The sequence below is a fragment of the Carassius auratus genome, linkage group LG30F (genome assembly GCF_003368295.1).
Source record: "Carassius auratus strain Wakin linkage group LG30F, ASM336829v1, whole genome shotgun sequence".
NCBI lineage: Eukaryota > Metazoa > Chordata > Actinopteri > Cypriniformes > Cyprinidae > Carassius > Carassius auratus.
Window position 1 is genome coordinate 1,836,215 of NC_039294.1, and position 27,435 is coordinate 1,863,649.

At 38.5% G+C, this 27,435-nt stretch overlaps 1 protein-coding gene across 6 annotated transcripts in view; it reads left to right on the forward strand.

The window, feature by feature from the left end:
• Nucleotides 1–27,435, forward strand: part of tnca (tenascin Ca) — a 61,938-nt gene that overhangs the window by 30,419 nt on the left and 4,084 nt on the right. Inside the window, exons 11-24 of one of the 6 annotated variants that reach the window (XM_026240546.1) lie at nt 3,311–3,703; nt 5,884–6,315; nt 7,452–7,727; nt 14,936–15,208; nt 16,261–16,533; nt 17,139–17,411; nt 18,675–18,953; nt 20,418–20,690; nt 21,499–21,621; nt 21,731–21,874; nt 23,217–23,336; nt 23,585–23,728; nt 25,061–25,191; nt 25,441–25,573. In XM_026240546.1, the coding sequence (XP_026096331.1) occupies nt 3,311–3,703; nt 5,884–6,315; nt 7,452–7,727; nt 14,936–15,208; nt 16,261–16,533; nt 17,139–17,411; nt 18,675–18,953; nt 20,418–20,690; nt 21,499–21,621; nt 21,731–21,874; nt 23,217–23,336; nt 23,585–23,728; nt 25,061–25,191; nt 25,441–25,573 (3,267 nt within the window). The remainder of the gene's footprint in view (nt 1–3,310; nt 3,704–5,883; nt 6,316–7,451; nt 7,728–14,935; nt 15,209–16,260; nt 16,534–17,138; nt 17,412–18,674; nt 18,954–20,417; nt 20,691–21,498; nt 21,622–21,730; nt 21,875–23,216; nt 23,337–23,584; nt 23,729–25,060; nt 25,192–25,440; nt 25,574–27,435) is intronic. The other 5 variants (XM_026240547.1, XM_026240550.1, XM_026240549.1 and 2 more) reach the window with 5 other exon arrangements.

Here is a 27,435-nt window from a genome sequence, read left to right on the forward strand (position 1 = left end):
AATGCTTTGCAGAGTGCCCCTGTGCTGGCCCAACCAGATCTCCGACATCCCTTTCAAGTACAAACTGATGCCAGTGCTACTGGGCTTGGAGCCGTACTTACGCAGAAGATTGACAGTGAAGAATTTGTTATTGCTTATGCCTCAAGATGTCTAAGGGGAGCAGAACTAAATTATTCGACATCAGAGAAGGAGTGCCTGGCTGTGGTATGGGCAGTTGAAAAATGGCATCACTACTTGGAGGGGGTACCCTTTGTAGTATATACTGACCACGCAGCATTATCTTGGGCCTTTAATGCTCCTAAGACAACGTCTAGACTCACCAGATGGACCTTGAGATTGCAACGGTTCCAATTCCAGGTGCAATACAGGAAGGGGAGAATGAATGTGGTGCCTGATGCCCTGTCAAGGTCTAGTCAGGATCCAGCAATTGTGGCAACGTGTGTAGCAAAAAAAAACTCCCTTTGGAACTGTGAGTTGCCCACCTCACTGGCAGAGATAGCAGCCTCTCAAGATCAAGAGGAGTATATAAAAGAATTGATGGCTAAAGTAGATATGAAGAATGAGTTAAATGATAGGATGAGATGGGAGATCCAGCAGGGCGTGTTATATCGAGTTATGCCATATGCTGGTGGTGACAAATACCAGTTGGTAGTGCCCAAGTCGCTTGTTCTCCTGTTTATAGATTATTTTCACAATAATCCTTTAGGGGCTCATCTTGGGAGGATGAAGACCCTATTGAAAATCTTGGAGGTGGCATGGTGGCCTGAAGTTCGGAAGGATGTGTGGAAACATGTTAAAGAATGTATGGTGTGTCAGCAATATAAGCCTTCCAATACCAAACCTTCAGGTTTTCTACAATCAACTGAAGTAAATGAGCCAGGTTATATGCTTGGCATCGATCTTATGGGACCCTTACCAAGAAGTAAGAGTGGCCATATTTTTCTTTTGGTGGTGGTTGACTACTTTACAAAATGGGTGGAACTTTTTCCTTTAAGAGACAGTAAAACACCACGCATCTGTAAAATCTTGAAGGATGAAATTTTTAATCGATGGGGAGTGCCCAAATACCTCCTTTCAGATCGAGGTCCACAGTTCCTCAGCCAGCTTTTGGTTGATTTGTGCAAGAACTGGGGGGTGACCCAGAAGTTAACCACCAGTTATCACCCTCAGACCAACCTTACAGAAAGAGTTAATAGGACCCTGAAAACCACACTGGCTTCTTATGTTGGGGAGAACCACAGAGAATGGGATAAATGGTTGGCAGAGTTTCGATTTGCATTAAACAGTGCTAAGCATGAAACTACCAAGATGACTCCTGCAGAGCTCACTCTGGGAAGACCCCTGCAAGGACCCCTAGAGAGATTAATTCATTATGCACCAAACCCCTCTCAACCTTCTTATTCCATAATTGAAAGACAACACCAACTTGTTGAAGAAGTCAGAAGATCTATAAGTAAGGCACAACTTCGACAAGCCAGGTATTATAATACCCACAGGAGAGAGGTTCAATTTCAGGTCGATGACCTGGTCTGGGTGAGGGCCCATCCTGTCTCTAAAGCTTCGGAATATTACTCCTCGAAATTAGCCCCACGTTGGTCAGGGCCAGCCAGGGTGGAGAGAAAGCTGGGGCCAGTCAATTACAGAGTCAGATGGATTCACCCAAATGATAAAGAAGAAACAGTTAATATTGTTAATTTAAAGCCTTTCTGGGGAAACCTCCCTTAGTAGCCGCTGGCGGAGGGGGGGGCTCTGTGACACCGCCACAAAATAAAGGAATAAGGTCAATTTCAGATGTTTAAATCAATTCAAACATTTCTAATAATGCAGTGATAAGTGTTTTGTTTTGTTAAGATAATTTACATCTGTCTATATTATTTGTTTTGTGGATGGGAAAAGGTGATATATTGAGTTGGAATATGAGGGACTTTTATTCTAAAAGGCCCGGTTGAAGGAAGAAGAGGTTTGGCCATTTTGGGTTTTTTAAGGGGTGATAGCACATGGAGTAAAGGAGGGAGCTTGGAGAGGCTGACAAAAAAACAGGCTGGAAAGCGGCTTGCTCTGACGAGGACCACTGACAATGGCTCTAAGAGACATCGGGACAGTGTTTGGAGGATTACTTGGATTGAGGAATTGAGGCCTAAATCAAATCAATGATCAAGGATGTTTCCTCGGAATGGGATCATTTGTGGATCATTTTTCCCTTTTTCCTGGAACCTTGCAGGTGGGGTCTAGAGATCCTTAAGAAGATAACGTGGGTGAGACTGAACCAGTTTTTTGTCCTCTTTTACTCCTTCCTATTCGTGGGGATTATAATATCATTTTTGGACTATTGCTTTGTTGTGGACTCTGATTGATGGTATTTGGATATCTGCACCTTAATAAGACTCTTGGACTTATCTGCCTTTTTTGGATTCAAATCAATCATGTAGCTCTCATTGTAGTGCTTATTGGGCTATAAGGTTTAACAATGTTTCTGGGAGAATATATGCTGAGTAATACAGGCTTTGATCATCAGAAGTATTATGGTTTGCACATCCTTTATTGAATTGATTGTGATTAACTGTTTATATCAAGATTAACCCCAAAAAAGAATTCTTTGGTAATAATTGGACTTAAAGGAAGACAGGTTTAAGTTGTTACAATGTTTTTATCTGCTGTTTGGACTCTCATTCTGACGGCACCCATTCACTCCAGAGCATTGGTTAGGAAGTGATGCACTGATAAATTACTCCAGATCTGTTCTGATGTACAAACAAACTCATCTACATCCTGCATGGCCTGATGTCGAGGACTTTTTCATTTAACATGCTTTAACATGTGCAGGCCTGACGGTGAGTACATTTTCAGCAAATGTTTCTCTTTGGGTGAACTATTAGTAGGTTCAAAAGATCGGCATACTTGTAGTGCATTGGCCAAGTATTCATGCCTGCGTTTGTGTACTTGAGTAAAGTATGTTTCTGGTCTTCATTTATGACACTGTGTCCAAACCAGCTGCAACACAATAAAGGACAGAAGCTCTTTTATGTAAATCTGAGTTTCTGGAAAGCTCCACCCACAATGCAATCTCACTGGTCAAAATTCTGCATGTTAAACATAAAGCATGTCCAAGTTAGCTGTAATTGTATACTTGTACACTGTAATAACTTGATCGGTTGCACCTGGTATGGGAACAGTGTAAGCCTTTTTGCTGATAAACCATGCAATCCATCTAGAAGACGATATTCAATCATAATCAGTTGTGAATTAAGGGATTTGCATGTGCTATCATATCATTTCCCAAGTGTCATATGTTTTTGTCTTTTTCTTGTAGCATCTTTCACTTTTTATCTAGCGAACACATTTCCTGAGCTCGGTTCAGCCAAAGGCACCGATGACAATGTCATTAGCTTTGTGTCTCTCGACAACTCAGAGATCCCGTTCTCTGGGAGCGGACACGAGGATCCCACTGGCACCTTGACCGTGTCTAATGTCACATCTGAAGGATTTGATCTTGCGTGGGAGTCACATAAACACACTGGCTATGATAGTTACACTGTAGAACTTAAAGATTTCTCAGGGAAATGGAAGGAGGAGGTTCATCTCCACAGGGAGGTGAATGACACTAAAATCCGTGGCCTAAAGGCTTCCACGGAGTACCAAGTAAGGCTTTATGGAATATCCAATAACCAAAGATCTTCACTGCTAGAAGCAGTTGCAGTTACAGGTATAAACTTTCTTTTGGGTTTCACGTCATCTGTTTGATTTAGTGCCATTACAACTTTAATGTACTGTAAAACTTTCTTTTGTGAAACTCATAGGTTTAAGAATGGAATGACACAAGTTTTGCATGACGTACAATATGCAACTGCTCCCATCTGTCATATGGTCGAGCACAAAGACGTGCATGATGATGCGTCAGGATATGGATGTGTATTTGGGCTGGGTGATACAAAAAAAAAAATAAAAAAAATTGGTATGCTTTTGCTTTTAGTCAAACAAAGTTTTTTATTTGTTTCGTTTTTCAATAAGAGGAGCCAACATTTTAACAATTATTGTATCCAATTCAAGTTGTTTGATGCAAGAAGTCGTTTTTTTAAATATATGAATACAAGAAAGAATGGTATTTAACATTTCCAAATGTACCAGTGCATAGAAGTAAACAGCAAAATTTTAATTAATTCATATTTATTTTAATATTTATTTATTAAAATATGTAATTGTGCATATATATATATATATATATATATATATATATATATATGTAAACATGTCATGCAGGAACTTCCATGAGACAAATATTGCTTGATTGATTAATTTAATTTTTTATTTAATTTAATTTATATTTCTTTTAAGTAATATTTATTACAGTATTTAAATAAATGTTACATTTCTAACCAAACATTTTAATGCCTAAAAATTACACACATATAGCCTACTATATAAAAATGCCACCTAGAGGCTTCCTTGACTTCCATAAGTCATATTGGTTCAGGCATTGCACTTTAATGCTGTTTTAGCCAATGAGATATTTTCAATTTTTTTGCCATATTACATTTTTTTTTTTTTTTTTTTTTTTTTTTTTGCTTAATTAATGTGAATATTTTGTGAGTATATAGCATATCACCCAGTCCAGTGCATATAGCAGCTCATTGGCTCAGACAAAGAGATCCACGATCAACAAGTTTTCGCAGTGGTTAAAATTATTAATCCTCATAACAAACTAAACTGTGTGGTAAAAATGCATGGAAGGCTGTTAAGCACAGAATATTGTTGGTGACTTGTTAAAACTCTCAGAATCGACTTCATGCATGTCCTTTCCTCAAAACATCTTGAAGTCTGCATGGATTATCCATCAGCCTGAAGCATCCCATGTACTTCCACGCTAGTGGACTACTTGGAAACTTCAGCAATTAATGGCTCATGGTCATTAATGTCAGATGTTTTCAGATACATGCATGTTGCTTGAAACAAGCGGTAACATTATTTGCATGTGAATTGAGTTATACTGCTTGCATTGCGAAACTGAGGGGCGGATTCACAAAGAAATGCTTTTTTTAAATACTCACTTCACAGTGCTATTGCTATGCATTTCATATATACCTTAAAATCATACCACAATGCATAAAATTTAATTGGTCCTGAATTTGGCTTAATTTTCTTTCTTTTTCTCTCTCTCTCTTTGAATTTTGGTGTACAATATGACAAATCAGTGAGATAATATTAGCCTATTTTTTTTATAAATGCGTCATATTTTACGTTAATTTTTATTTTTGTACGTAACATTTTCATTTTCATTTTCGTCAAAGTTGTAATAACTTGTTGTGTGTTTGTCTTTTTTATTAGTTTTTTTTTTTTTGTCTATATAGGATCTTTTCATTTTTATTTATTGTGTGTGTGTGTGTGTGAGTGTGTGTGTGTGTGTGTGCGTGTGTACAGTATGTATACATTTTAGTTTATAATTTTATTATAATTTATTTATTTATTTATTTATTTTTGTTTTTATTTTAAGTAACAGATTTTTGTATTTTATGGTTTTAGTTTTGGTTTTTGTAATAACCCTGACAGACATGAGGAAATACTCATGTTAAAGTGGTCTTTGGTGAATTCGCCCCTCATGGCACTACAGTTAGAGTATGATTAACCATCATAATAAATAAAAACCATTCGAAATGTACTTTTGATGTTTCAAAATAAATTTATTTGCTATTATTTATCATGCAATCAGCAAACCACTTCCCAGGATATACAGGAGATAAACGGTAGATTAAAATATATATAGTCATATTTTATTTGTGCAGTTAGTTAATGATCAATAACCTCTTGTTTTTTTACAGGCAAATCTCTGCTAATTTTGTCTTGTCTTAAATCTCTGACCTTAAACACACTGAATACTTTCCTCTATAGCACCAAAGTCTACCTCTCCTGATGTTGTTGCTTTGACCTTCAAAAGCGTTTCAACAACACTACCAAGCCTCCATAAGGAGGTCCAGCCATCAGTGTCTACCTCCACTCTTTTAACAGAGGATTTTAAAGCTGAAGCCTCAGGTGATGAACTCACGGGCCCGAATCAAGGGCCTCCGGGTGACCTAAACCTCACTGATGTGAGCAGGAATAGTTTGAGGCTGTCTTGGTCAGCTCCTGAAGGAGCCTTCGATAGCTTCATCGTTGAGTTGAACTCAACATCAAATAAGTCCAAAGACAGTGTTATTGAAATGTCTGGAGAAGCCAGGCAGGTCCAAGTAGATGGACTGAACCCTAATACGCTTTATGAGATTACATTGTATGGGATGAAGGAGGGCGAGAAATCCCAACCAGTCAATGTTCACATCAAGACAGGTACATGGACATGAGCTTCAGAAACCACAGACATCTGTCATCCGCTTTAACTCCAGTATCCATGATAATACAAATGTTACTCATTTATTCATTCATTCAAAGTCATTCTTAAAAAGTAAAAGCTATCCCATCATCTTGGGAGCAATTCTGCAGGCGTAGGACGGTTGGTGGAAAAATTGTGTTTCGATGCAAACCCAAGTCCTTTTGACGTCACAGTTCGGTTTATTTGGTTAGTTTATATGATTTTTTTGGTCCACACCAAGAAACCACACCTAGTTTGCTTGAAAAATGGCTGTGGGCTTTGGTTTGTGTGGACTACCAGGACTAAAATGAAAGCAGTCCAGTAGAACTGAAACGCTGTTGATAATTCTAGCTTGTCTGCTGTCACAGTTGCGAGCGTCATTTTGTGCATGTTATATATTTAGTTGAACACTACCATTAAAAATGTTGGGGTCATTAATATATATATATATATATATATATATATATATATATATATATATATATATATATATATATATATATATATATATATATATATATATATATACAAACACATACTGAAATAATGTTTTTTTTTAATGGTTTTAGTTTTTAACAACCCTAAAAAGTGTATACGGAAATCAGTTATTTCAAATTATAATATTACTGCTTTTAATGTATTTTTGATCAAATAAATGCATCCTTGCTGTGCAGAAGTGACTCATTTTAAAACATTTTAAAAATCTTACCTACCCCAAACATTCGAACTGTAGTATATATTATTGTTCAAAGTTCACTTTCTCCAATCAAACCCATATTCACTTAACGTTTTTGTTATTCCCCGAGATGTGATCTCAGTACCTCACTTGCAGAATTGTTTCTGAACTTTTCATGAGAAGCCTCCCCTTGGGATTATAGCATGATACAATTAATATAATGTTTTATCTGATCATCATGAATGATTATTTCTCAACATGAATGAACACCGTCTCTCTGTGCCTCATGTCTTTATCCATATCATTTCATTCCATCTATTAACTGTTTTATCTGTCATTACGTTAAGCCAGTGGCACTGGCAAGTTCAGCTCATTTCATTATGCAAATGTAATTAATTTCAGTGACAATAACTCATGTCTGATTTCTTTCTCCGTCAGAGGAGCAGAGGCCGCAGATTGGCAGTCTGAGTGTGTCTGATGTGTCTTGGGATAGCTTCAATGTGTCCTGGACCATTGATGATGGCTCTACCTTTGACAGTTTTGTGATTGAAGTGGCAAATTCAGCAGGTCCAGAAAGACAGAACCTTTCGGTATCTGGTGATGCACGTAGTTTATGGCTGTCTGGACTCAGTCCCGACACGTCCTATATAATTACGTTATACAGAGTGCATCAGGGCTCGATCCTGGGGTCGATCTACACTCAAGCAGCTACAGGTACCCATGCTTACTTGGATATCCCTGCTGAAAAAGAGGTGCACTTTAGCAGACTTTTAAAACATAGATTATTACACAAAAATATATTCCAGGGCAAACTGAATGTGCATTTACATTTTGGAATCATAGTTAGAATTTATATTAAATGCAATTAGTTGAAGTTATATATACAGACTGTAAAAAATTAACACTTATTAACAGTGTCCCTATACTTAATTATCATAAATATTATACTAATATTTCATTTGATATATTAAATGAATATATTTCAGAATATATATGTTACAAATATTTGCATGGTATAAAATTTTACAAATATACATTATTAATATAATGCTTCAATATGAATAATATATTTTATATTGTTTTACACATTAAATATACTCTTACACGTCATAATTATTATGGATATTTTATTACTATAATACTTCATATTAATCATTTTACATAATACAAATGTTTTGTTATATATTTCATTAGTTTATATACGTATGCTTTTAATTTGACACTTAGTAAAATAATGTATTATCCTAAATACATTAATATTCTATTAATATTAATAAAAGTACTTTTTTTTCTTTTTTTTAAATATATATAGTTTGAAACACTGACCCACACTACAAGTGCAAATTTAGTGCAATTAAGTGCACCTCTTTTTTTTTTTTTTTTTTTTTTTTTTTTTTTTTTTACAAAGCATGGGACATCCATTATCTATCATGCCTTTTTTCCCTTCATCTTTTCTCTCTTTCCAATCTTTCTTTTTTTCTAGTTGGGAGCTGTGGTGTCAAGCAGGTGCTTCTGTGCTTTAACGTTTCCTCTTAATTTTTCACAAAATCCATTGCATGGGTCCGTTGAGAATGATGAACAAACACTTAATCATAATTTGTTTATTTGAGAAATGACTTTTAACAAAGCTAACTGATTGTCACCTCTACTGTTCCAGCCACTGTGTCGGTCTGTCCTCATAGTTGATTGCATTGGGGCACAGAATATGTTGTGTTACCATTCATTTCCTTCCACTGAAATCAAAACCATTAAACTTCCATCCATTTCATCCAGCTGCCCAAATGCATGGCACTAGTACCCATCTCACACATTGACCTCATTGTGGTGAGTTTTGATGAGCTGCAGTGATTGCAACATATTTCATACTATTACATAGAATTGAATTCACTTTATTGTGATCTCATCAACAACTTTTGGTTTAATATAGAAACAATGTGCATTGACTAAGTAAGGTCCATTTAGATTTTTGTTTATTTTGAGGATTTTCTGTCAGGGCTTCCAATTTTTTTTTGTCAATCAAACCTTTGGTCTAAAATATTTAATATTTAATATTTCAATTATTTAGCAACATTTTTGCATTTTCACAGGTCTCTGATGCTGGTTAATCATCATATGATATGCAGGTAAACCACTGAAAATAAAATCATTTCAATAAAAATAAATATATTTATTTTTATTGTAAATATATTTTTTGAATATTTTCAACGCTTTAATTAGATTTTTATTTTTATTTTACAATTATTTATTTTAATTGTACATTTTCAATTCATTAAACAACTGAAAATATTTTAAGTAAAAGGGCTTTTTAACCTGTTAACTGTCACTCACGTTTTTGAAGATAGACTTGAATGTGCATGATACAAACATAAATTTTTATAATTCATGACTGAAAACATTTTGTAACATGATTTTGATGTACCATTTACATGGTAATGCAATGTCTGATTTTAAAATGGGTTTTGAAGGATGAATTTTGAGATTTTATGTTTTCAAGTGATATATAACTTCTGATGATTTCTAAAATGTGATAGAGAAAAAGGCAACGAGGAAGTCTTTTTTTTAAACAAAGGTCAAAGCTCCTTTTGTAATGTTGATTTCTGAGGGTGCACTCTTGTCATAAATTCATCTATTACTTTTCCTACATAATTTTTAACAAAAAATATTGGTAAAATATATATTTGGGAGTCTTAGACCTTTCCAACGATATATAGTTTGTCAAGATTAGATTAGATTTGATTGTAATATAGTATAGTCAATGTAGGCGTCCCGTATACGGGACGGGGTGACATTTAACAGGTTAAGAAACAAAATTGATTAAAATAAAAAAATCTAAAAACACTTATTAAAAATGATTCAGCCATCATTAAAAATCTTTAAGTAAAAAGTTTTTTTAAAGAAAAAATTTAATTAAAAGATAATTTAATAAAACACTTGTTAAAAATGATTCAGCAATTATTAGCTTCTTTTAAACAAATTACTTTCAAAGAAATAAATGTAAAAATTAAATTAGTTATTTACTGGCTTTTCATATTCTGTTGATAGCTAATCTTTAACATTATAACACCTATAGTTCCCTTTCAGTCGGTCACTCTCGACGCCACGTCGGTGAACGACGAATATGGGATATCTCTTCGATAGACCAATCTACTTCGAGTGTAAGTATAAGAGGGCAGCAGTGAGTATAAGAGGGCAGCAGGTGCAATGCATACCAGCTTTTCGCTTCGGAGCCGAGCGTTAGTATCGCTCTGCTCAACTGTGTCTGCTGTGAACTACGAGTTCAGCACGCTCTCGGAAGCTTCGTGTGTTGGCGAGACGGCGCTTCAGCGGCGGTCGTTCCTGTGTTGAGTGGATTGCACACTTCAGGCTGCACTACCCCTGTCGTGTTGCAAACGGCCAATTCCCCTGTGCGCCTCAGCACTAAAAGAGCATTTCCTAAAGAGCAAATTTCTCTAAAAGAGCTTCACGGGTGCGTCTTTGTAAAGACGACGGATCGTCCTTATAAGGATGCCATTTCGGATGCGTTTCTGGGTGCGGTCGTTACCTGGCAACGGGTGATGGTCACGATCCCTGCCTCACGTATCTGGGCGTCGAGCACGCTGAGGTGGCCTTTGTGGATGAGTCATGTTCTCACTGTGGGAATATGACCATCTCAGAGCTGCGAACCAGGCTTCGCTACCTTCAGGGGGTATTCAGGAATCCCATCGGTGGAGCGGGCGGGAGCGATGCAATTGTGTCAAACCCCCACCACTGGCTGGGGAGCCACGTACAATGGGCATGCAGTCTCAGGGGTTTGGACGGGCCCGCAGCTGCAGTGGCACATCAATTGCCTAGAGTTGTTAACACGCACCTTGCCTTGAACCGTCTCAAAGGTCTCTTACGAGGCAAGCATGTGCTGGTCCGAATGGACAACACTGTGACTGTTGCGTACATCAACCGACAAGGTGGTCTGCGCTCTCGTCGCATCTCGCAACTCGCCCGCCACCTCCTCCTTTGGAGTCAGAAGGTTCTGAGGTCACTTCGTGCCATTCACATTCCAGGCCTGCTCAGTCATACAGCCCACGAGCTGGCTCGAGCAATGCTCCCGGGAGAATGGCGACTCCATCCTCTGACGGTCCAGCTGATTTGGAGGCGGTTCAGAGCCGCTCAGGTAGACCTGTTTGCTGCTCCAGAAACCTCTCACTGCCAGTTGTTCTACTCCCTGCCCGAGGGAACTCTCGGCATGGACGTACTGGCACATAGCTGGCCGTGGGACCTACGCAAGTATACATTTCCCCCAGTGAGCCTTCTTGCACAGACACTGTGCAAAGTCCGGGAGGATGAGGAGCAAGTCTTGCTAGTAGTGCCATATTGGTCCACACGGACCTGGTTCCCTGAACTAGTGCTCCTTGCGACAGCCCCTCCTTGGCCAATTCCTCTGACGAAGGATCTACTGACTCAGAGATGGGGCACCATTTGGCACCCACATCCAGACCTTTGGAAAATCCATGTCTGGGCCCTGGACGGGACACGGAGGTTCTAGGTGACCTACCCCAAGAGGTAGCAAACACCATCACTTTGGCAAGAACATCGTCTACGAGACACGCTTATGCCTTGAAGTGGAACCTGTTCATCGAGTGGTGTTCTTCTCGCCGAGAAGACCCCCGAAGATTCCCGATTGAGGTCGTGCTGTCCTTTCTGCAGCAAGGGCTGGAGCGAAGGCTGTCTCCCTCCACCCTCAAAGTCAAGGTTGCTGCTACTGCTGCGTACCATGACCCCGTGAATGGGAAGTCTTTGGGTAAGCATGACCTCATCGTCAGGTTCCTTAGAGGGGCCAGGAGGTTAAATCGATCCCGGCCCCCCTCTATACCCTCTTGGGACCTGTCTCTAGTGCTTAAATCACTACAGCAGGGCCCATTCGAGCCTTTGCATTCAGTTGAGCTAAAGTTTCTTTCATTGAAAACTCTGCTCCTGCTTGCACTGGCCTCCATCAAGAGGGTAGGGGACCTGCATGCATTTTCGGTCGACGATTCGTGCCTAGAGTTCCGGCCGACTGACTCCCAGGTAATCCTGAGGCCCCGGCCTGGCTACGTGCCCAAGATTCCCACTACACCCTTCAAAGACCAAGTGGTGAACCTGCAAGCGCTGCCCCTGGAGGAGGCAGACCCAGCCCTGGCTTTGCTTTATCCCGTCCGAGCATTAAGGTGCTACGTAGACTGGACGCAAAGCTTCAGGACCTCATACCAGCTCTTTGTCTGGTGGCCCACTGGATTGTGGATGCCATAACCCTGGCTTATCAGGCTCAGGATGTGCCCTGCCCATTTAGGTTGCGAGCTCACTCAACTAGAAGTGTTGCATCCTCCTGGGCGCTGGCTCATGGCGCATCGCTGACAGATATTTGTAGAGCTGCGGGCTGGGCCACCCCTAACACGTTCGCTAGGTTCTATAGCCTTCGTGTAGAGCCGGTATCCTCCTGTGTTCTCACTTTAAACGGGTAGTGGCACTGAGAGGCCCCGGTTAGTGTCGGCTTGCTTAAACTACTCCAGAGTGTCCGTACTGTAGACCCTGTTGAGATCCTCCATCACCCTAAGCAGCTGGACGCGGTGGAACGTCCGGCGCCAGCCCTTCATGATGTATCCGTGAGAACCATTGTAGGGTAGGTTCCATATTGAGACCTAAGCAGTACTCGTATGTGTATACTCTACGGTATAGCCTTAGAGCTTGTGTTTCCCCGGCAGACTTCTGCCTTCCCAAGAGGGTTTTAATCACCTCAAATTTCTCCTTATACTCCTAAACGGATGTTATATGTGTATTTGCCTCCGAGACCTCCTTCGGGAAGGATGGGGCATCCGCAGCGTCCTGGCTCCAAGCGGACCGGGTACGTTTTCCCAGTGTAATCCAATCTCATCCAGCAACCTGTCCTCCAACCAATACGTTTGTATAGGTCGTTTGTCCAAATCCCTGAAATACGACCCAGCAGAGCGTATACTACAATTGCGCCCCTATAGGTAAAAGGTCGTTTTCATATTAATGTTTTGTACTCTTTTATTTGCCCTCTGGTTTGCGTTTCGTGTAGCTCAGTTAGTAGATTATTGCGTTATACCTTGATATGTAATCATGCTATCATGGGTTCGATCCCAGGGAACAGACGTGCGCGAAAATGTATATGCTCAAAAATCATAATTTAGCATGATTTCTGTGAGGGTTAGGTTTAGGGGTGGGGTTAGGTGTGGTCATTCGAACGAATAAGCCACCTACAGTAGTAAAATATGTAGGAAATACTGTGAGATCGGTGTAAAACGCCCACACATTGCATTTAAATAAACGTGCGTTTTGATTGGTAATGACGTTATACGTCAATTCATGATGACAGACGCAACGCGAGACTGTCATTATTTTTACTCCCGCCAGAGGGCGCTTAACTTTGAAACGTAAATATAGGTCGTAATAAATGCTTGCACAAACGACCTATATGGTCGTTTTTTGTTGGAGGACAGGCTGCATCCAGTGAGGTAGTGCTTTGACAACGGTGAGTGGAGCTACTTGTTCTGAGCCCCGGCCTACACCTAATGGGGCGCAGGCGGCTCGCACAGGGCACTGGAAGGGGCAGCACCCATGGCGCTTTGATAGGGATCCCATATTCGTCGGTCACCGACGTGGCGTCGAGAGTGACCGACTGAAATGGAACGTCTCGGTTACGTATGGTAACCCTCGTTCCCTGAAGGAGGGAACGGAGACGCCACTTCCCGTAGCCATGGTTGCTGTACCGCGGCTGAGCTGCTGGGTCCCCGGCTCTTCTCCTCAGCGAAAAACTGGTATGCATTGCACCTGCTGCCCTCTTATACTCACGCAGTGATCAGCGGCAGCTGGATGCAATAATTGGATGCCAATGTGCATTGGCTCGTTTAGTTTACACTCAAAATAGATTGGTCTATCGAAGCGATATCCCATATTCGTCGGTCACCGACATGGCGTTACCATACCTAACCGAGACGATCTTTTTCATTTTTTGTTTTAATTATCAATGCTTGAATGTAATAAAAGTAACAATATGATTTAGCGAACAATAAAAATTGATTAAACAATATTTTAATGAATTATAATAATATTTGTGATAAAATATACCACTTTAAATAATTGTTAATTAAATATGAACTTATAATTACATGCAATAATTAAATAATCAAATGATTAAAATAATTATTCAGACATACTGCTTTCTGGGCATCATCAAAGCATTAATTTATACTGCACTTAGGGCATTACTGTATGTTATTGTTTGGATTAGGAATAAATCAGAATAGAAACCAATCTTGATGCATCTTTTGTGTGAATTGCTTCATATGCACTAACCCAGTATTTTTGTTAACCTGTTTTGACACTACAGTGAACAAAAACAACAAAACAGCCTCAGAAATCATAACTAAAAAATACTTCTTTTGTTTTCCTATCCTTTTTTTTTTATTTGTTCTGCCTTTGCTTTCTGCCCAGCTTTCGTCTTTTCTTTCGTCTTTTCCATCCTGCATCTGCAGTGTGTAAGCAAAACATCTATACAGTATACAGAATACTAAGTGACTTCTGTTACTGTACCTGTTCTTTAATATCAAACAAATTATATTTTTTTTTATTGCCTTAATCTTTTTTTTATGATATTTATTACACAAGTTATCATCATGAAACCTAATTTACATAAGAAAGCATGTTATACTTGCATGCAAAAATAAATATGGGCTGTTTGCATGCTGTAGACGCAGGGTGTGGAAAACAGACCTAATCCGGCAAGCACACTTGAGGTGCATTATAAAACTTAATCCATAACACGAGTCAGTATTCATAGCATTTCTTAATATTTCCTCAGTTAGAAATAACAGGAATAATACATGCATATTATTCATATTGTAGAGGAAGTGCAACTGCGTTATTCCAATAACCGTTTCTCCCTTTAGATAGCTCTCCAGTGGTTGGCAATCTGTATGTTTCTAATATTACATCAGAGAGCTTCTCCATTTCATGGAACGGCACGAGAGGAGATATTGAGAGGTTTATCCTGGAGATTATAGACTCTAGCTGGCAGCGGGAGCCAGTCGAATATAATCTGTCACAAAGCACACAGTCGTATGAAATCACTGGGCTACGGCCGACTACTGACTATATAGCTTACCTCACTGGAGTCGTGAAGGGAAGGAGAACAGACTCCGTCAGTGCTGTCGCCTCCACAGGTAACTGCAATTCACTCGTTTCCTTGCTGTTTTCCCCCATAAGTTTATATTGGAAATTATAAATCAGGCCTTAAAGGAGTACAGTAGTTCAACCAAAAGATCGCATTTACTCATGCCATTTCAAACCTTCTGCTTGTGTACACTAAAATCTGGTGCCTCAAGATGTCGCTTCAGGTTCGACTTGTACATGACATTTTGCAAACATTATGGGAATGTTACTGTTGAATGTATTCTGAAACAAGTTACATTTAAAGGGGTCATACAGTATGATGCGATTTAAGTTTTTCCTTTCTCTTTGGAGTGTTACAAGCTCTTGGTACAATATGATACAATATGATCTCGATTTGCAACGCAACGTGTAAAAATACAGTATAAGTCATTATAATCACTAATTATGTTTAGTTTATGTGCCACTGCCTTGTTTGTAATGGGTTTTACTGGTTTTGACTGGTCGTGCCGGGAGACAGCATCACAGTAAGTTAAGGGGCACAACATTTCCGTCACGCGCTTGAGGTATTCGGCCAATCACAATGCACTGAATAGCTCGCCAATCAAAGCACACCTCGCTTTTCAGACCAATGAGCTTTGTAAAAGAAAAACGCATTTCAGAAAGGCAGGGCACAGAAGCAACAATAATGTACATTATATGGAAAATGTTTTTCAAACCTTAAACCGCATAAATACATTGCATTACACCAAATAATGTTCTTTTAAGCAGCATCACATGACCCCTTTAACAAACGTTGGATGACTGTCCAACTAAAATGTTTCAGAAAAAAAAAAAAATAATTCTAAAAATAATTTAGATTTTATTTGAGTACATTATTAAAGACCAGATAAAACGTTCATTTGAAAGAATCTGAATTAGCCAAGCTTCTGAACGTTCCCTGTTTGTTGGGTGGCATGAGGGTGAGTGAATGATTTTTGGCTGAACTATCCCTTTAACCAAGGCTGTCTGTCAGTTAGGCACCAAGTTAGCATGGACAGATCTCTAAACGAAAGAGAAAGAGACACTAAACGAATCGCCATGGCTGGCTTTTTTCCCCCTGTAGCGGCCGAGCCTGACTTGTCTGGGCTAGTTGTTTCAAACATTACCTCAGACACAGTGTCGCTCTCCTGGCGGACGGGAGAGAAGGCGTTTGATAATTTTATAGTCGAGGTGAGAGAGTCTGCTTTGCCCACGCAGGCGACGGGGCGCACCTTGCCCGGAGGTGTTCGCTCCACGGTACTGACCGGCCTCAGAGGAGACACACAATATCAGATCAAGCTGTACGCCACCTCTGGTGGCTCAAACACAGCTGCCCTGACGACTGTAGTGACCACAGGTACAGCAGCGCATGCTTTCAGCTCATCAATTCAGAATCAGCTTTTTGTCCAGAAAGCAGCATGCTTTCCTGAAAAAAAGACTATTTTTTGTTGTTTGCACAAGATTAGTCTGTTAGTCTTTTTAATAGTTTGTGTGTGTGTGTGTGTGTGTGTGTGTGTGTTCAAAATGTTATGTATAATGTTTTGTGTCTTCAATTAAGAAAAAAATCATTTAAATAGTTAGTTTTAGTTCACAACACTGATTTGGCTAAATCTGGTCCGTACTACAAATGTAGAAATAGCTATAAACTTAAAAGAAAAATGGTTACTTTTATTTATTACGCCAATGTGGCTTAGATTTTTTTTTTTTTTACTGTATATGTATTGTACAGTATAGGTGTGTATGTGTATACATGCAAATACACACACACATACATACATGTAATTATAATACTGGGTCCCTAGTTAAAATTGTTTGCTGTAGCAATTGACTGCAGACCACAGATGCTTTTCATTAAAGCAAATAATCCAGAATATACCTACTGTATTAAACCTCACATTTTCACTTGTTTTAGCTCTCGTTAAGTTTCGTACCAATACCAAATACTCTTTTTCATTCATCCAGAGCCAAAGCCTAAATTGGGCCCTGTTGTGGTGTCTGAAACACGGCCGAATAGCTTGACGCTGTCCTGGAGCACACTGTCAGGCCACTTGGATGGCTTTGCTGCTCGTGTCACTGACCGTGAGCAGCTGTATGATGTTGTTGAGCTCAGGCTGTCAGGTGCAGAGACGAACGTTACTGTCACGGGTCTTATGGACTCTACGGTTTATGATATAGTGTTTTATGGTCTGTCTCGTGGCCGTCAAACTCCAGCAGTTTCCTTCAATACCAGTACAGGTACTGTGCAAGTTTTTTACGCTTCTAACAAATCAGAAGTTCGACAGAACTAACAATGTTTGCATCCGGTTAGAACTAGTTGCAAGCAAATTTATGAAACTGCCTGTGACTATTTATTTATTTATTTATTTATTTATTTATTTATTCGCATACTTGCATGCATGTAATAATTTACATGGTTACTTTAATTACTGTAAAGGCCTTCTAACACTAAGTGAGATTTATTTTTATTCTTTTTTTTATTTTTATTTTTTTTAATGGTAAAAATATTAAACTGGATCCTCTTGAAAAAACAAAAACAGATTTAATTTGTATATACAATATACTGTATATTTCAGTGTATATATACCGTATTTTCCGGAATATAAGTCGCACTTTTTTTCATAGTTTGGCTGGTCCTGCGACTTATAGTCAGGTCTGACTTATTTATCAAAATTAATTTGACGTGAACCAAGAGAAATTAACCGAGAGAAATGAACCAAGAGAAAACATTACCGTCTACAGCCACCAGAGGGCGCTCTATGCTGCTCAGTGCTTCTGTAGCCTACACTGAAGACATAGAGCGCCCTCTCATGGCTGTAGAATGTTTTCTCTTGGTTCTTGGTTCTAAATAAATGCGACTTATAGTCCAGTGCGTCTTATATAAGTTTTTTCCCTCATCATGACGTACAGTATTTTTGGACTGATGCGACTCATAGTCCGAAAAATACGGTATATATATATATATATATATATATATATATATATATATACACATACACACACACACACACACAAACACACACACAAACACTGATATATACACACTTATTTATTGGTTTGTGATCATTTGTCGCATTGGTCTTGGTGTAAATTGACCTTTAAAAGCTCTTTTTTCCCTTGTGGTTTTGAGTTGTATTCAGTGACCTGAGATTTTAGTTTAAGGCTCTTTTGCTTGTGTTCAGATGCAGTTTCAGTTTGCAACTTAACTTGCCCTGCTCAAGGAAAAGAAAATAGTATTTGCAGTGTGGAAACACATTTTTGCATCAGCCTGAGCTAATGACATTAACGTTGCACCCACTGAATGCTCTATTATTTTACATTGAGAAATCTCATACAATCATAGCTTAATACTGACAAACTGATGAGCAACATTTGACAAATTACTAGTTATTTTGAATTTGCAATCACTGCAGAATCAATTATACATCCTCACCCTGTATTGTCCCCTCCTATAACACTTCAACCACGGGACCCAAATGAATGCTGTACCACGTAACCCAGCGTCATTACCTAGAGTGGAAAATCTCACCGTTTCGGATATTACCCCGTACGGATTTCGGGTGTCCTGGGTGGCAGATTCCTCCGAGGGCTTCAGGCATTTTCAGGTAAAGGTGTCAGACTCTGGTCAGCTGCTGGAGCCGCAAGAGTTCATAGTGCCGGGGAACCAGACCGTACTGGATGTTTTGGGCCTGATCACTGGCATTGGCTATGAGGTCAGTGTGACCGGGGTGTCAGGGGATGGGTTACAGTCTCGACCAATCACCACAGTGGCTGTTACAGGTACCGCTCTCTGCTTTTTTGTTTTATTAAACTGCACGTCACTCCTTCACATCAAATGTTTCACTTCCCAAAGCTTGATAGTTTTTAATTTTTGTTGAATAGCAAAATGTTTTAATGTGTAACACAAAATGTTTCAGGGGTTGTATGCAAAAGACATGTTGCAAGAGTGTGATGGTTGTAATGTTGCCATAACAAAAACATAGTTTCTACAGTAACAAAAAAAAAATAGTTTCTACAGTAAACCCTCAATATGATTTTGTGCAGTGAAGGCTGATACTTACAAACTATATATATATATCAAAGTGTAATAGATTTTTTCCAAAACTTTGATTACAGCATAAATACATTTGCATGTGTTGCTTTAGCTGCAGATTCCTTTGCAGTTTGCAAACAGATCTAGAAAAGGCACAAAATTAAATACTAACCACAAGTCAGTCATAGGACACATGCAGATAAAAAAAAAAAAAAAAAAAAAAAGCATAGATGAATATGTCCTGTGTTTACAAGTTCTTTTAGATGTCTTGTGTTTGATATAAGCTTTGGTTGGGAAACTCCTACACAACTCAACTACCTCCTCAACACTGTCCTTTGTTGATGTGCCAGGTCTCCTCCATCAGTAAAGCATTTGGCTTTGTTTCTAGAGCTGCTCGTAAGATCAGTACATGCTTGACTGGTCCCATTGCCTCAAAAATATGAGCATACACATCTGTGATGCCATATTTGAACTGTGTTTTCTTCTGAATGGCTGGACAAACTGTATATAACAAAACGTTGTTCTAAGAGGATCGTTCTAATGTTCGCATTAAGTCATTTTTTTTTTTTTTTATTATTAGTATTATTATTTAATGATTTATATTTTTTTTCATTGGTTACTTGTATTTTAGAGGAAACATTTAGGTAATGTTACATTTTGTTACAAAATGGTACTTTTGAATTTTCTCTGAAAAATATGATTATAGTAGCTATTGTGTATATATGTATTTTTTATATATATAAAACAAAATAAATAGTTTAGAATTTTCTCTGATCCAACTGAAACAAGTCAAAAGTTAATGTAAATAACATTTTGGTGCCAACATTTCAATAACATAGAATTAAACAAACGTTCTTTGAATGTTACTGGAGGAACATTAGCTGGGAACGTTTTTCACCAGCAGCTCATATGGAAACACAATCTTATATGAGGCTATAAACCACAGCCATGCATGACATCACTGTAATTTGGGAAAGTCTTATGTAAGTGGCATGCATGGTTTGCAATGCCATTTACAATATTAACTGGCATCAAAAGTCATAAAGGGACGTGTTTATGTTGCTGCTATGTGTCCGAAGTTTAACTAACAAGGGTAGTTATACTCATGCTTGATGCATGTGGAATGCGTGGAGACTGGAAGGCACACTCAAGTCTGTCTCAAACTCTTGTTAAAACGAGAAAAAGACACATGTCCCTTACTTGTCAATTAGAGGCAGAACCAGAGATCGAGCACCTTTTCGTGTCAGACGTCACCCCTGAGAGTTTCCGGCTGGCCTGGACGGCAGAAGACGACGTCTTTGATCGATTCGTTCTCAAAGTTAGAGATTCGAGAAAGCTCTCCCACCCTCGAGAGTTCGTTGTGCCGGGCGAAGAAAGAACCAAAGTTTTAACGCAGCTTTTGGGGGGAACTGAGTATGAAATTGAGCTTTACGGTGTCACGCTGGAACATCGCTCCCAACCCGTTACTGCTGTTGCCAGAACAGGTATTGTATTTGTCAAACTCGCTCATTTCTGGACTCGATGGGCTTTCTTGGCTGCAATGTGATGGAAGTGCGATCTTTAACAACCGAGTAACACTCTTCATCCTTAACAGGTATTGATCTGTGATGCACCGCGATTTGAAATGTATCTGTCATGATATATTTCAATCCAGGGTTAAAGTCAACAGCAAATACTGTTCGCAAGTCATTATACCTGATGCATTTCAAATCAGCAAGAATAAGATTGCTTGGTGCTTTAGACACTAAAAACAGCCATTTTGACAAATGTCAGAAAGTAAGGTCAGTTCATGTTGACTTTAACCTTGCATGCTCTCATGAAGGAACGTTGTGTGTGTTTATGCATCAAGAGGAAAGTGTCCCGATGTTCATTTCACTACTAAACCATCATCATTGTTGGGAAACCTGATGTTAATGTGTCCGCATGCACCGAGAACTAATGACTGTGTTGTCGGTTTATGGTCAAAATAACATGCCTTCTTTTTGTCATCGTCTCGCTCCAGGTTAAATCTGTGGAATGCAACTGAATGATTTTGGCATGATTGATCATGTTAAAAACGGTTTCTTGCACTATTATGACTAATGGATCTTTCTTTTAGGCCTTTTTTCATTGCACCAGGTAAAGGCCCGCTTCTCCTGCAGATCAGTGCTCTTTATTTGTCCATTTTCCGGTGGCTGTTTGAATTAACTTCATAACCTAATGGCCATAAGGACCCCGGGCGGATCATTTTCCCAGTTTTTTCAATGATTTTCTTTCTGTTGCTAAATATGCATCTGCATTGCTGTCTGGCAGGCCTTGGAGCTCTACGGGACCTTCGTTTCTCTGATATCACGGACACAACCGCTGTGGTTTCCTGGACTGTACCGCGATCCCAGCCGGACTCCTACAGAATCACTCACATCCCAGTCCAAGGAGGCGAGTGCCCGTTCTCTTAAACCCTGAAGAATGCTTCAATGCATTGCAAACAACAGAACCAGTGTTGAAAATAAAGACTAAAAATTGCTTCTCTTCTGTGTTTTAACAGGTACTCCCATGATCCTGACAGTGGACGGGTCACAGTCTCAGGTTTCCCTGACAAATCTGATCCCCGGAGAGGCATATCAAGTGTCGGTTGTTGCAGTGAAAGGCCTTGAGGAGAGCGAACCAGTGTCCGACACTTTTACAACAGGTTAGTTCAGTAACTTACCCACTGTTTTCTAAGATGAGCATCACAATTGCTCGAACTCAGTGTTAATGATCTGAAAACAAAACCCTTAAAGGGGAGGTGAAATGCTTGTTTTCACTCAATATCCTGTAAATCAAAAAGTCTTTAGTTTTATTATATTTATAAGAGAAAGATAGTCTGTACCGTTTTTTCCCGGAAAAACCCGAGCGGCTGGGGGCGTGACGTGTGGGTGGAGCTGAAGAATCACGAGCGCGAGTAAGCTTTTGCGTTGAGAGCGTTTGGAAGCTGTGACATTACCGTGAGGAAAAAAACATCATCCAAAACAAACCATGGCTTACAGTCAGATTCAGCGTATATTTATGATCCAGAATCAGATCCAGAGGCTGAAATTTAACAAGAGCAGCATCAGCAACAACGTCTCTATGTGGTATGTACTGAAACTGTATATATTTGCTTAGCGGTTTTGGAAAATGACTAAGTTCCACTTTATGTCGTCTTTTTTTTTTTTTTTTTTTTAGCTGTACATGTGGAAAGTGCAGTTTGATGACAACATCGCATGTTGTTTACTTGATGTGCTTACGCGCCGATAGCTAAGTTAACAACACAGAGATATTTGAAGCAGTTTTACTCACCGCCTGCGGTTCCAACACATGATCGTGACCCTTTTTCGTTGGGATTGCATTATCCTTAAGAAATAAACGATGTGCAAATCCGGCGTCAAACTGGGCCATGTTTGTAAAACAAGCATCTTCGAAATGCAGGGAACAAACACAAACACTTGCACAACTCCGTTGATGCTCTGTAAAAATAAACTCCATCCACTGGTCCCTTAATGCTGTTTTTTTTTTTTTTGGGTAATCTGTGCAGGGTTGTCTTGCCATGGCAACCAAAAACACACTTCTTTTGTGACATTCCGCTCTCTTGCTCTGGTCAGTGAATGTCTGTGCTCTGCTCTACGGGAGCGTGCGCTCTTCCGGCAGAAGTTCCCTTAGGACCCATATAAGGAAATTCCGCTCCATCTAACTTCACACAGACCCATACTCGAAAAAAAACTTTCCGAAACTTGTGACAAACTGGAAGGAGTATTTAATACTCCTTCAAACGTACAACTTAATTTTTGAAACTTTGTCCATGTTTAGCATGGGAATCCAACTCTTTAACAGTGTAAAAAACTCAGTATGCATGAAATAGCATTTCACCCCCCCTTTAACCTAAATATGTATTAGAAAGGTATTAAGTTACATACAATTATATATACAGTATAATTTAGTTTATACAAATAATACTGTAACAAAGTCACTGTTAATACTGTTTTTTAATGTATTATTTGATTATTTGCCTCCAGCCCTGGATATGCCACGCAGTCTGATTGCTGTCAATGTCACTGACACAAAGGCGCTGTTGCTGTGGCAACCTGCCGTGGCGACCGTGGATGGATATGTGATCACATACAGCGCAGACACTGGTGAGGAAACTCCTCTGTTGCTCTATTTCGGGTTTCTTTATTCATGTTTGACTCTGCTGCTGTTCACCCCGAGTAGAGCAGGGACAGTTTTAGATATCTCAGTATCGTGTGTCACACTGCAGGACACTGCTGTCACTGCCTGACACGTCAACAACCTGAAATAAACCCACACAACGTCGTTCGGTTGTTATTTTTCATCTATTTTAGTTTTATAGAATCATTTCTGATTCTTGTGTTTTTCTGCACAGTGCCACCCATATCAGAGCAGGTTTCTGGAAACACGGTGGACTTTGAGATGAGCTCACTGGCTCCAGGAACTCAGTACACTGTCAATGTTTACGCCATTAGAAACCGAGAGAAAAGTGCTCCAGCGACCACAGACTTCACCACAGGTGAGAGGAGCTTCAGCCATTACTGCTGCTCCAGCGACCCCTACAGGCCGCACACCTTTACTGAACACTTATCTGGATATCACTCGCATGAAACAGAGAGCATTTGGATATAAAATGTGACCCTGGACCACAAAACCAGTCTGAAGTGTCAAATTTTCTAAATTGAGATTCATGCATCACTTGAAAGCTGAATAAATAAGCTTTCCACTGATGTATGGTTTGTTAGGATCGGACAATATTTGACCGAGATACAACTATTTGAACATTCTCAAGGTTGCAAAAATAAATCTAAATATTAAGAAAATTGAGTTTAGATTTGTCCAAATGAAGTTCTTAGCAATGCATGTTATTAATCAAAAATTAAGTTTTGATATATTTATGGTAGGAAATTTACAAAATATCTTGATGGAACATGATCTTGACTTGTCCTAACGATTTTTGGCATAAAAGAAAATCGATCATTTTGACCATACAATGTATTTTTTGGCTATTGCTACAAATATACATGTGCTACTTAAGACTGGTTTTGTGCTCCAGGGTCACAAATAATAGTGAAATTCTCTTCATTTTTATTTTTTATTTTTTTGCATATATTTTTTTATGCAAAACACACCTTTATCTTTAATATATCAACATTAATATTAACATAAAATATTTAAAGATTTTTAAGAGATGTCGTCTTTTTTGTTGTGTCCTAATTGAAAATGACAACCATTTAATGTATCACATTTTTTTATATATAAATAATAGTAGTAGCAATAATGATATTTTATTAAAACCAGCTTTAATAAAGCTTTTAATGTTTTTTTAAGTTATGTCCTATTATTATTTTATTATTACCGTTATTATAAAAATTTCTAACATTAATAATAATAATAATAATAATAATAACAAAAGTAATAATAATGCTATGTTTTATTTTATTTTTTTAATTCTGTTATTTTATCATATGTACTGACTGAAAATGAAATACATTTAATCTTTCAGAAAAATACATAATAATAATAATAATAATAATAATAATAAATTTTTCGTTTAAAGAAATATACTATTCATTTCTCATGTGTCCAGATTGAAGATGAAAATAATTTAGTGCATCACAAATTATTATTACTATTATTATTAATACTATTAAAAATATTATAGATAGATAGATAGATAGATAGATAGATAGATTATAATGTACTCTGATAATGTAATGCTGAATTTATTAAACTTTAATGTTTGATTCTGATGAATAAATGCAGTTTTAATTGATTTCCTGCTCAGTCATAAGTCATCTTACTGTCTGAATAACCGTGGCTGTGATCTGATTTCTGTGCTGGTATGTAGATGTGGATGCTCCGCGTGATCTGGCTGCCAGTAATATTCAGACAGACAGTGCCGTTCTCACCTGGACGCCGCCGCGGGCCGCCATCACTGGATATATCCTGACCTTTCAAGCGTCTGACGGCGATGTCAGGGTCAGACATTTCTCACATACTACTAACCTTCAGATGTTTCTAGTTACCCACTTCTGCTACCGGCTGTTGTGCAGCTAGAAGAATACCGGCCGTATAAAAGGATTGTTCACCCAAAAATCAACTCATGTTTGTTTGTTTTTCTAACTATACTGTATACAATTCATGCAAACATTTTTTTTAAATATATATTTAAAAGATGAGTTTTTTTTTTCCTGCTATTCAGATCGTAAGTGCTGTTTGTTCCCATAGGAGCTGAATCTGGATCCGTCTGTGACCTCACACAGTCTGTCTGGTCTGAGCAGCAGCACTGAACACACAGTCAGACTGCAGGCCGTCGCTGAGCACAAGAGGAGCACACAGATCAGCACCGTCTTCACCACAGGTCACACACTGCTCAACCTCTACTCTAGCGCTCCTGCGAAAACTGTGTTCAAATCACCCGGAAAGTCACCATGAAATCAAAATCGACAATTCTTACGCCAATAATCCATTAAAAATAATAATAATAAGTTTCCAAGGCAACGTTTCTCGTTTTTGCTCAGTTTAAGTTGAAGTATTAAAATAAAAAAATAAAAAATAAAATAAACTGAAATGAAAACTAGAGTTTAAAGGGGGGGTGAAATGCTCATTTTCACTCAATATCCTGTTAATCTTGAGTACCTATAGAGTAGTACTGCATCCTTCATATCTCCAAAAAGTCTGTAGTTTTATTATATTTATAAGAGAAAAATAGTCTGTGCCGATTTTTTTTCGGAAAAACAAGAGCCACTGGAGGCGTGACGTGTGGGCGGAGCTAAAGAATCACGAGCGCCAGTAGGCTTTTGCGTTGAGAGCGTTTGGAAGTTGTGACATTACTGTGAGGAAAAAAACATCATCCAAAACAAAACATGGCTAACAGTCAGATTCAGCTGTTTATTTATGATCCAGAATCAGATCCCGAGGCTGAAACTGAACGAGAGCAGCAGCAGCAGCAACGACTCGCTCCGAGCGGGGCTCGAACCCGGGTCTCCGGCATGGGAGGGGGACGCACTAACAAGGTCCCTTAATGCTGTTTTTTTTTTTTGGGTAATCTGTGCAGGGTTGTCTTGCCCTGGCAACCAAAAACACACTTCTTTTGTGACAATTCGTGACGCTCTCGCTCTGATCAGTGAATGTCTCTGCTCAGCCTCTCATTGCTCTGCTCTACGGGAGCGCCACTCTTCCGGCAGAAGTGCCCTTAGGACCCATATAAGGAAATTCCGCTCCATCTAACGTCACACAGAGCCATACTCGAAAAAAAACTTTCCGAAACTTGTGACAAACCGGAAGGAGTATTTTTGGAACTTAATTTTTTGAAACTTTGTCCATGTTTAGCATGGGAATCCAACTCTTTAACAGTGTAAAAAACTCAGTATGCATGAAATAGCATTTCACCCCCACCTTTAATAAAAACTACTTAGACATATAAAAAAATTATAAAAATTAAAGAAACTCTTAAAATTGTAAAGACTAAAATTTAAATGAAAAAAGAAAGTGTAATAAATCTAAATCAAAACTAAGTCATAACATAAACTAACAAAATATATAATAGTATTTTCATTGTTCTAAAATAGCATTCTTTGTACATCATTGTTTTTGTTCTTGTAATATTTAATCAATAACATTAATGCTACAAAATAGGGAAAAAAGAGTAACACAGTTATGTTTTCATATATAATTATTGTTTCAAACTTGGACAATTAACTGAAATAAAATGTTTATATTTATATATCAGTTACTCTTTATTTTAAATAGTTAACAATAATAACCTTGCAATAATTAACTGGGTTTGTACAAAGTGCTTAAAGTACATGAAAACAGCCAAATTTATGAAAAGGTACTTGAAAAGCACTTGAATTTTTAAAAGACAGAATATATATTATTAGTGTTAATTTTAGTTTTCGATAAAAACAATATTTTCTTGCAAAATTAACGATGCAGCACATCTGATATAAATACAAAGCCTTTTTGCCTGGCAGCGCACGAGATCTCGTGATATTACTCCTTGCATTGAAAAGCCATCTCGCAATATCAGTAAAAAGTTGATTTTGTGGTAAATTTCTAAATAAAAGTCTCAACCATCGCTCTGAGTTTGGTTGTGTCCAAATATTACAATTAAATAGATTTAAACGTCGTTGAATCACTCTGTAAACCAGGCCGTTAGCGCCCTCTGCAGGTATTTCTTATAATACTGAATGTACTTAAATTGGTTATGTTGGTATTATT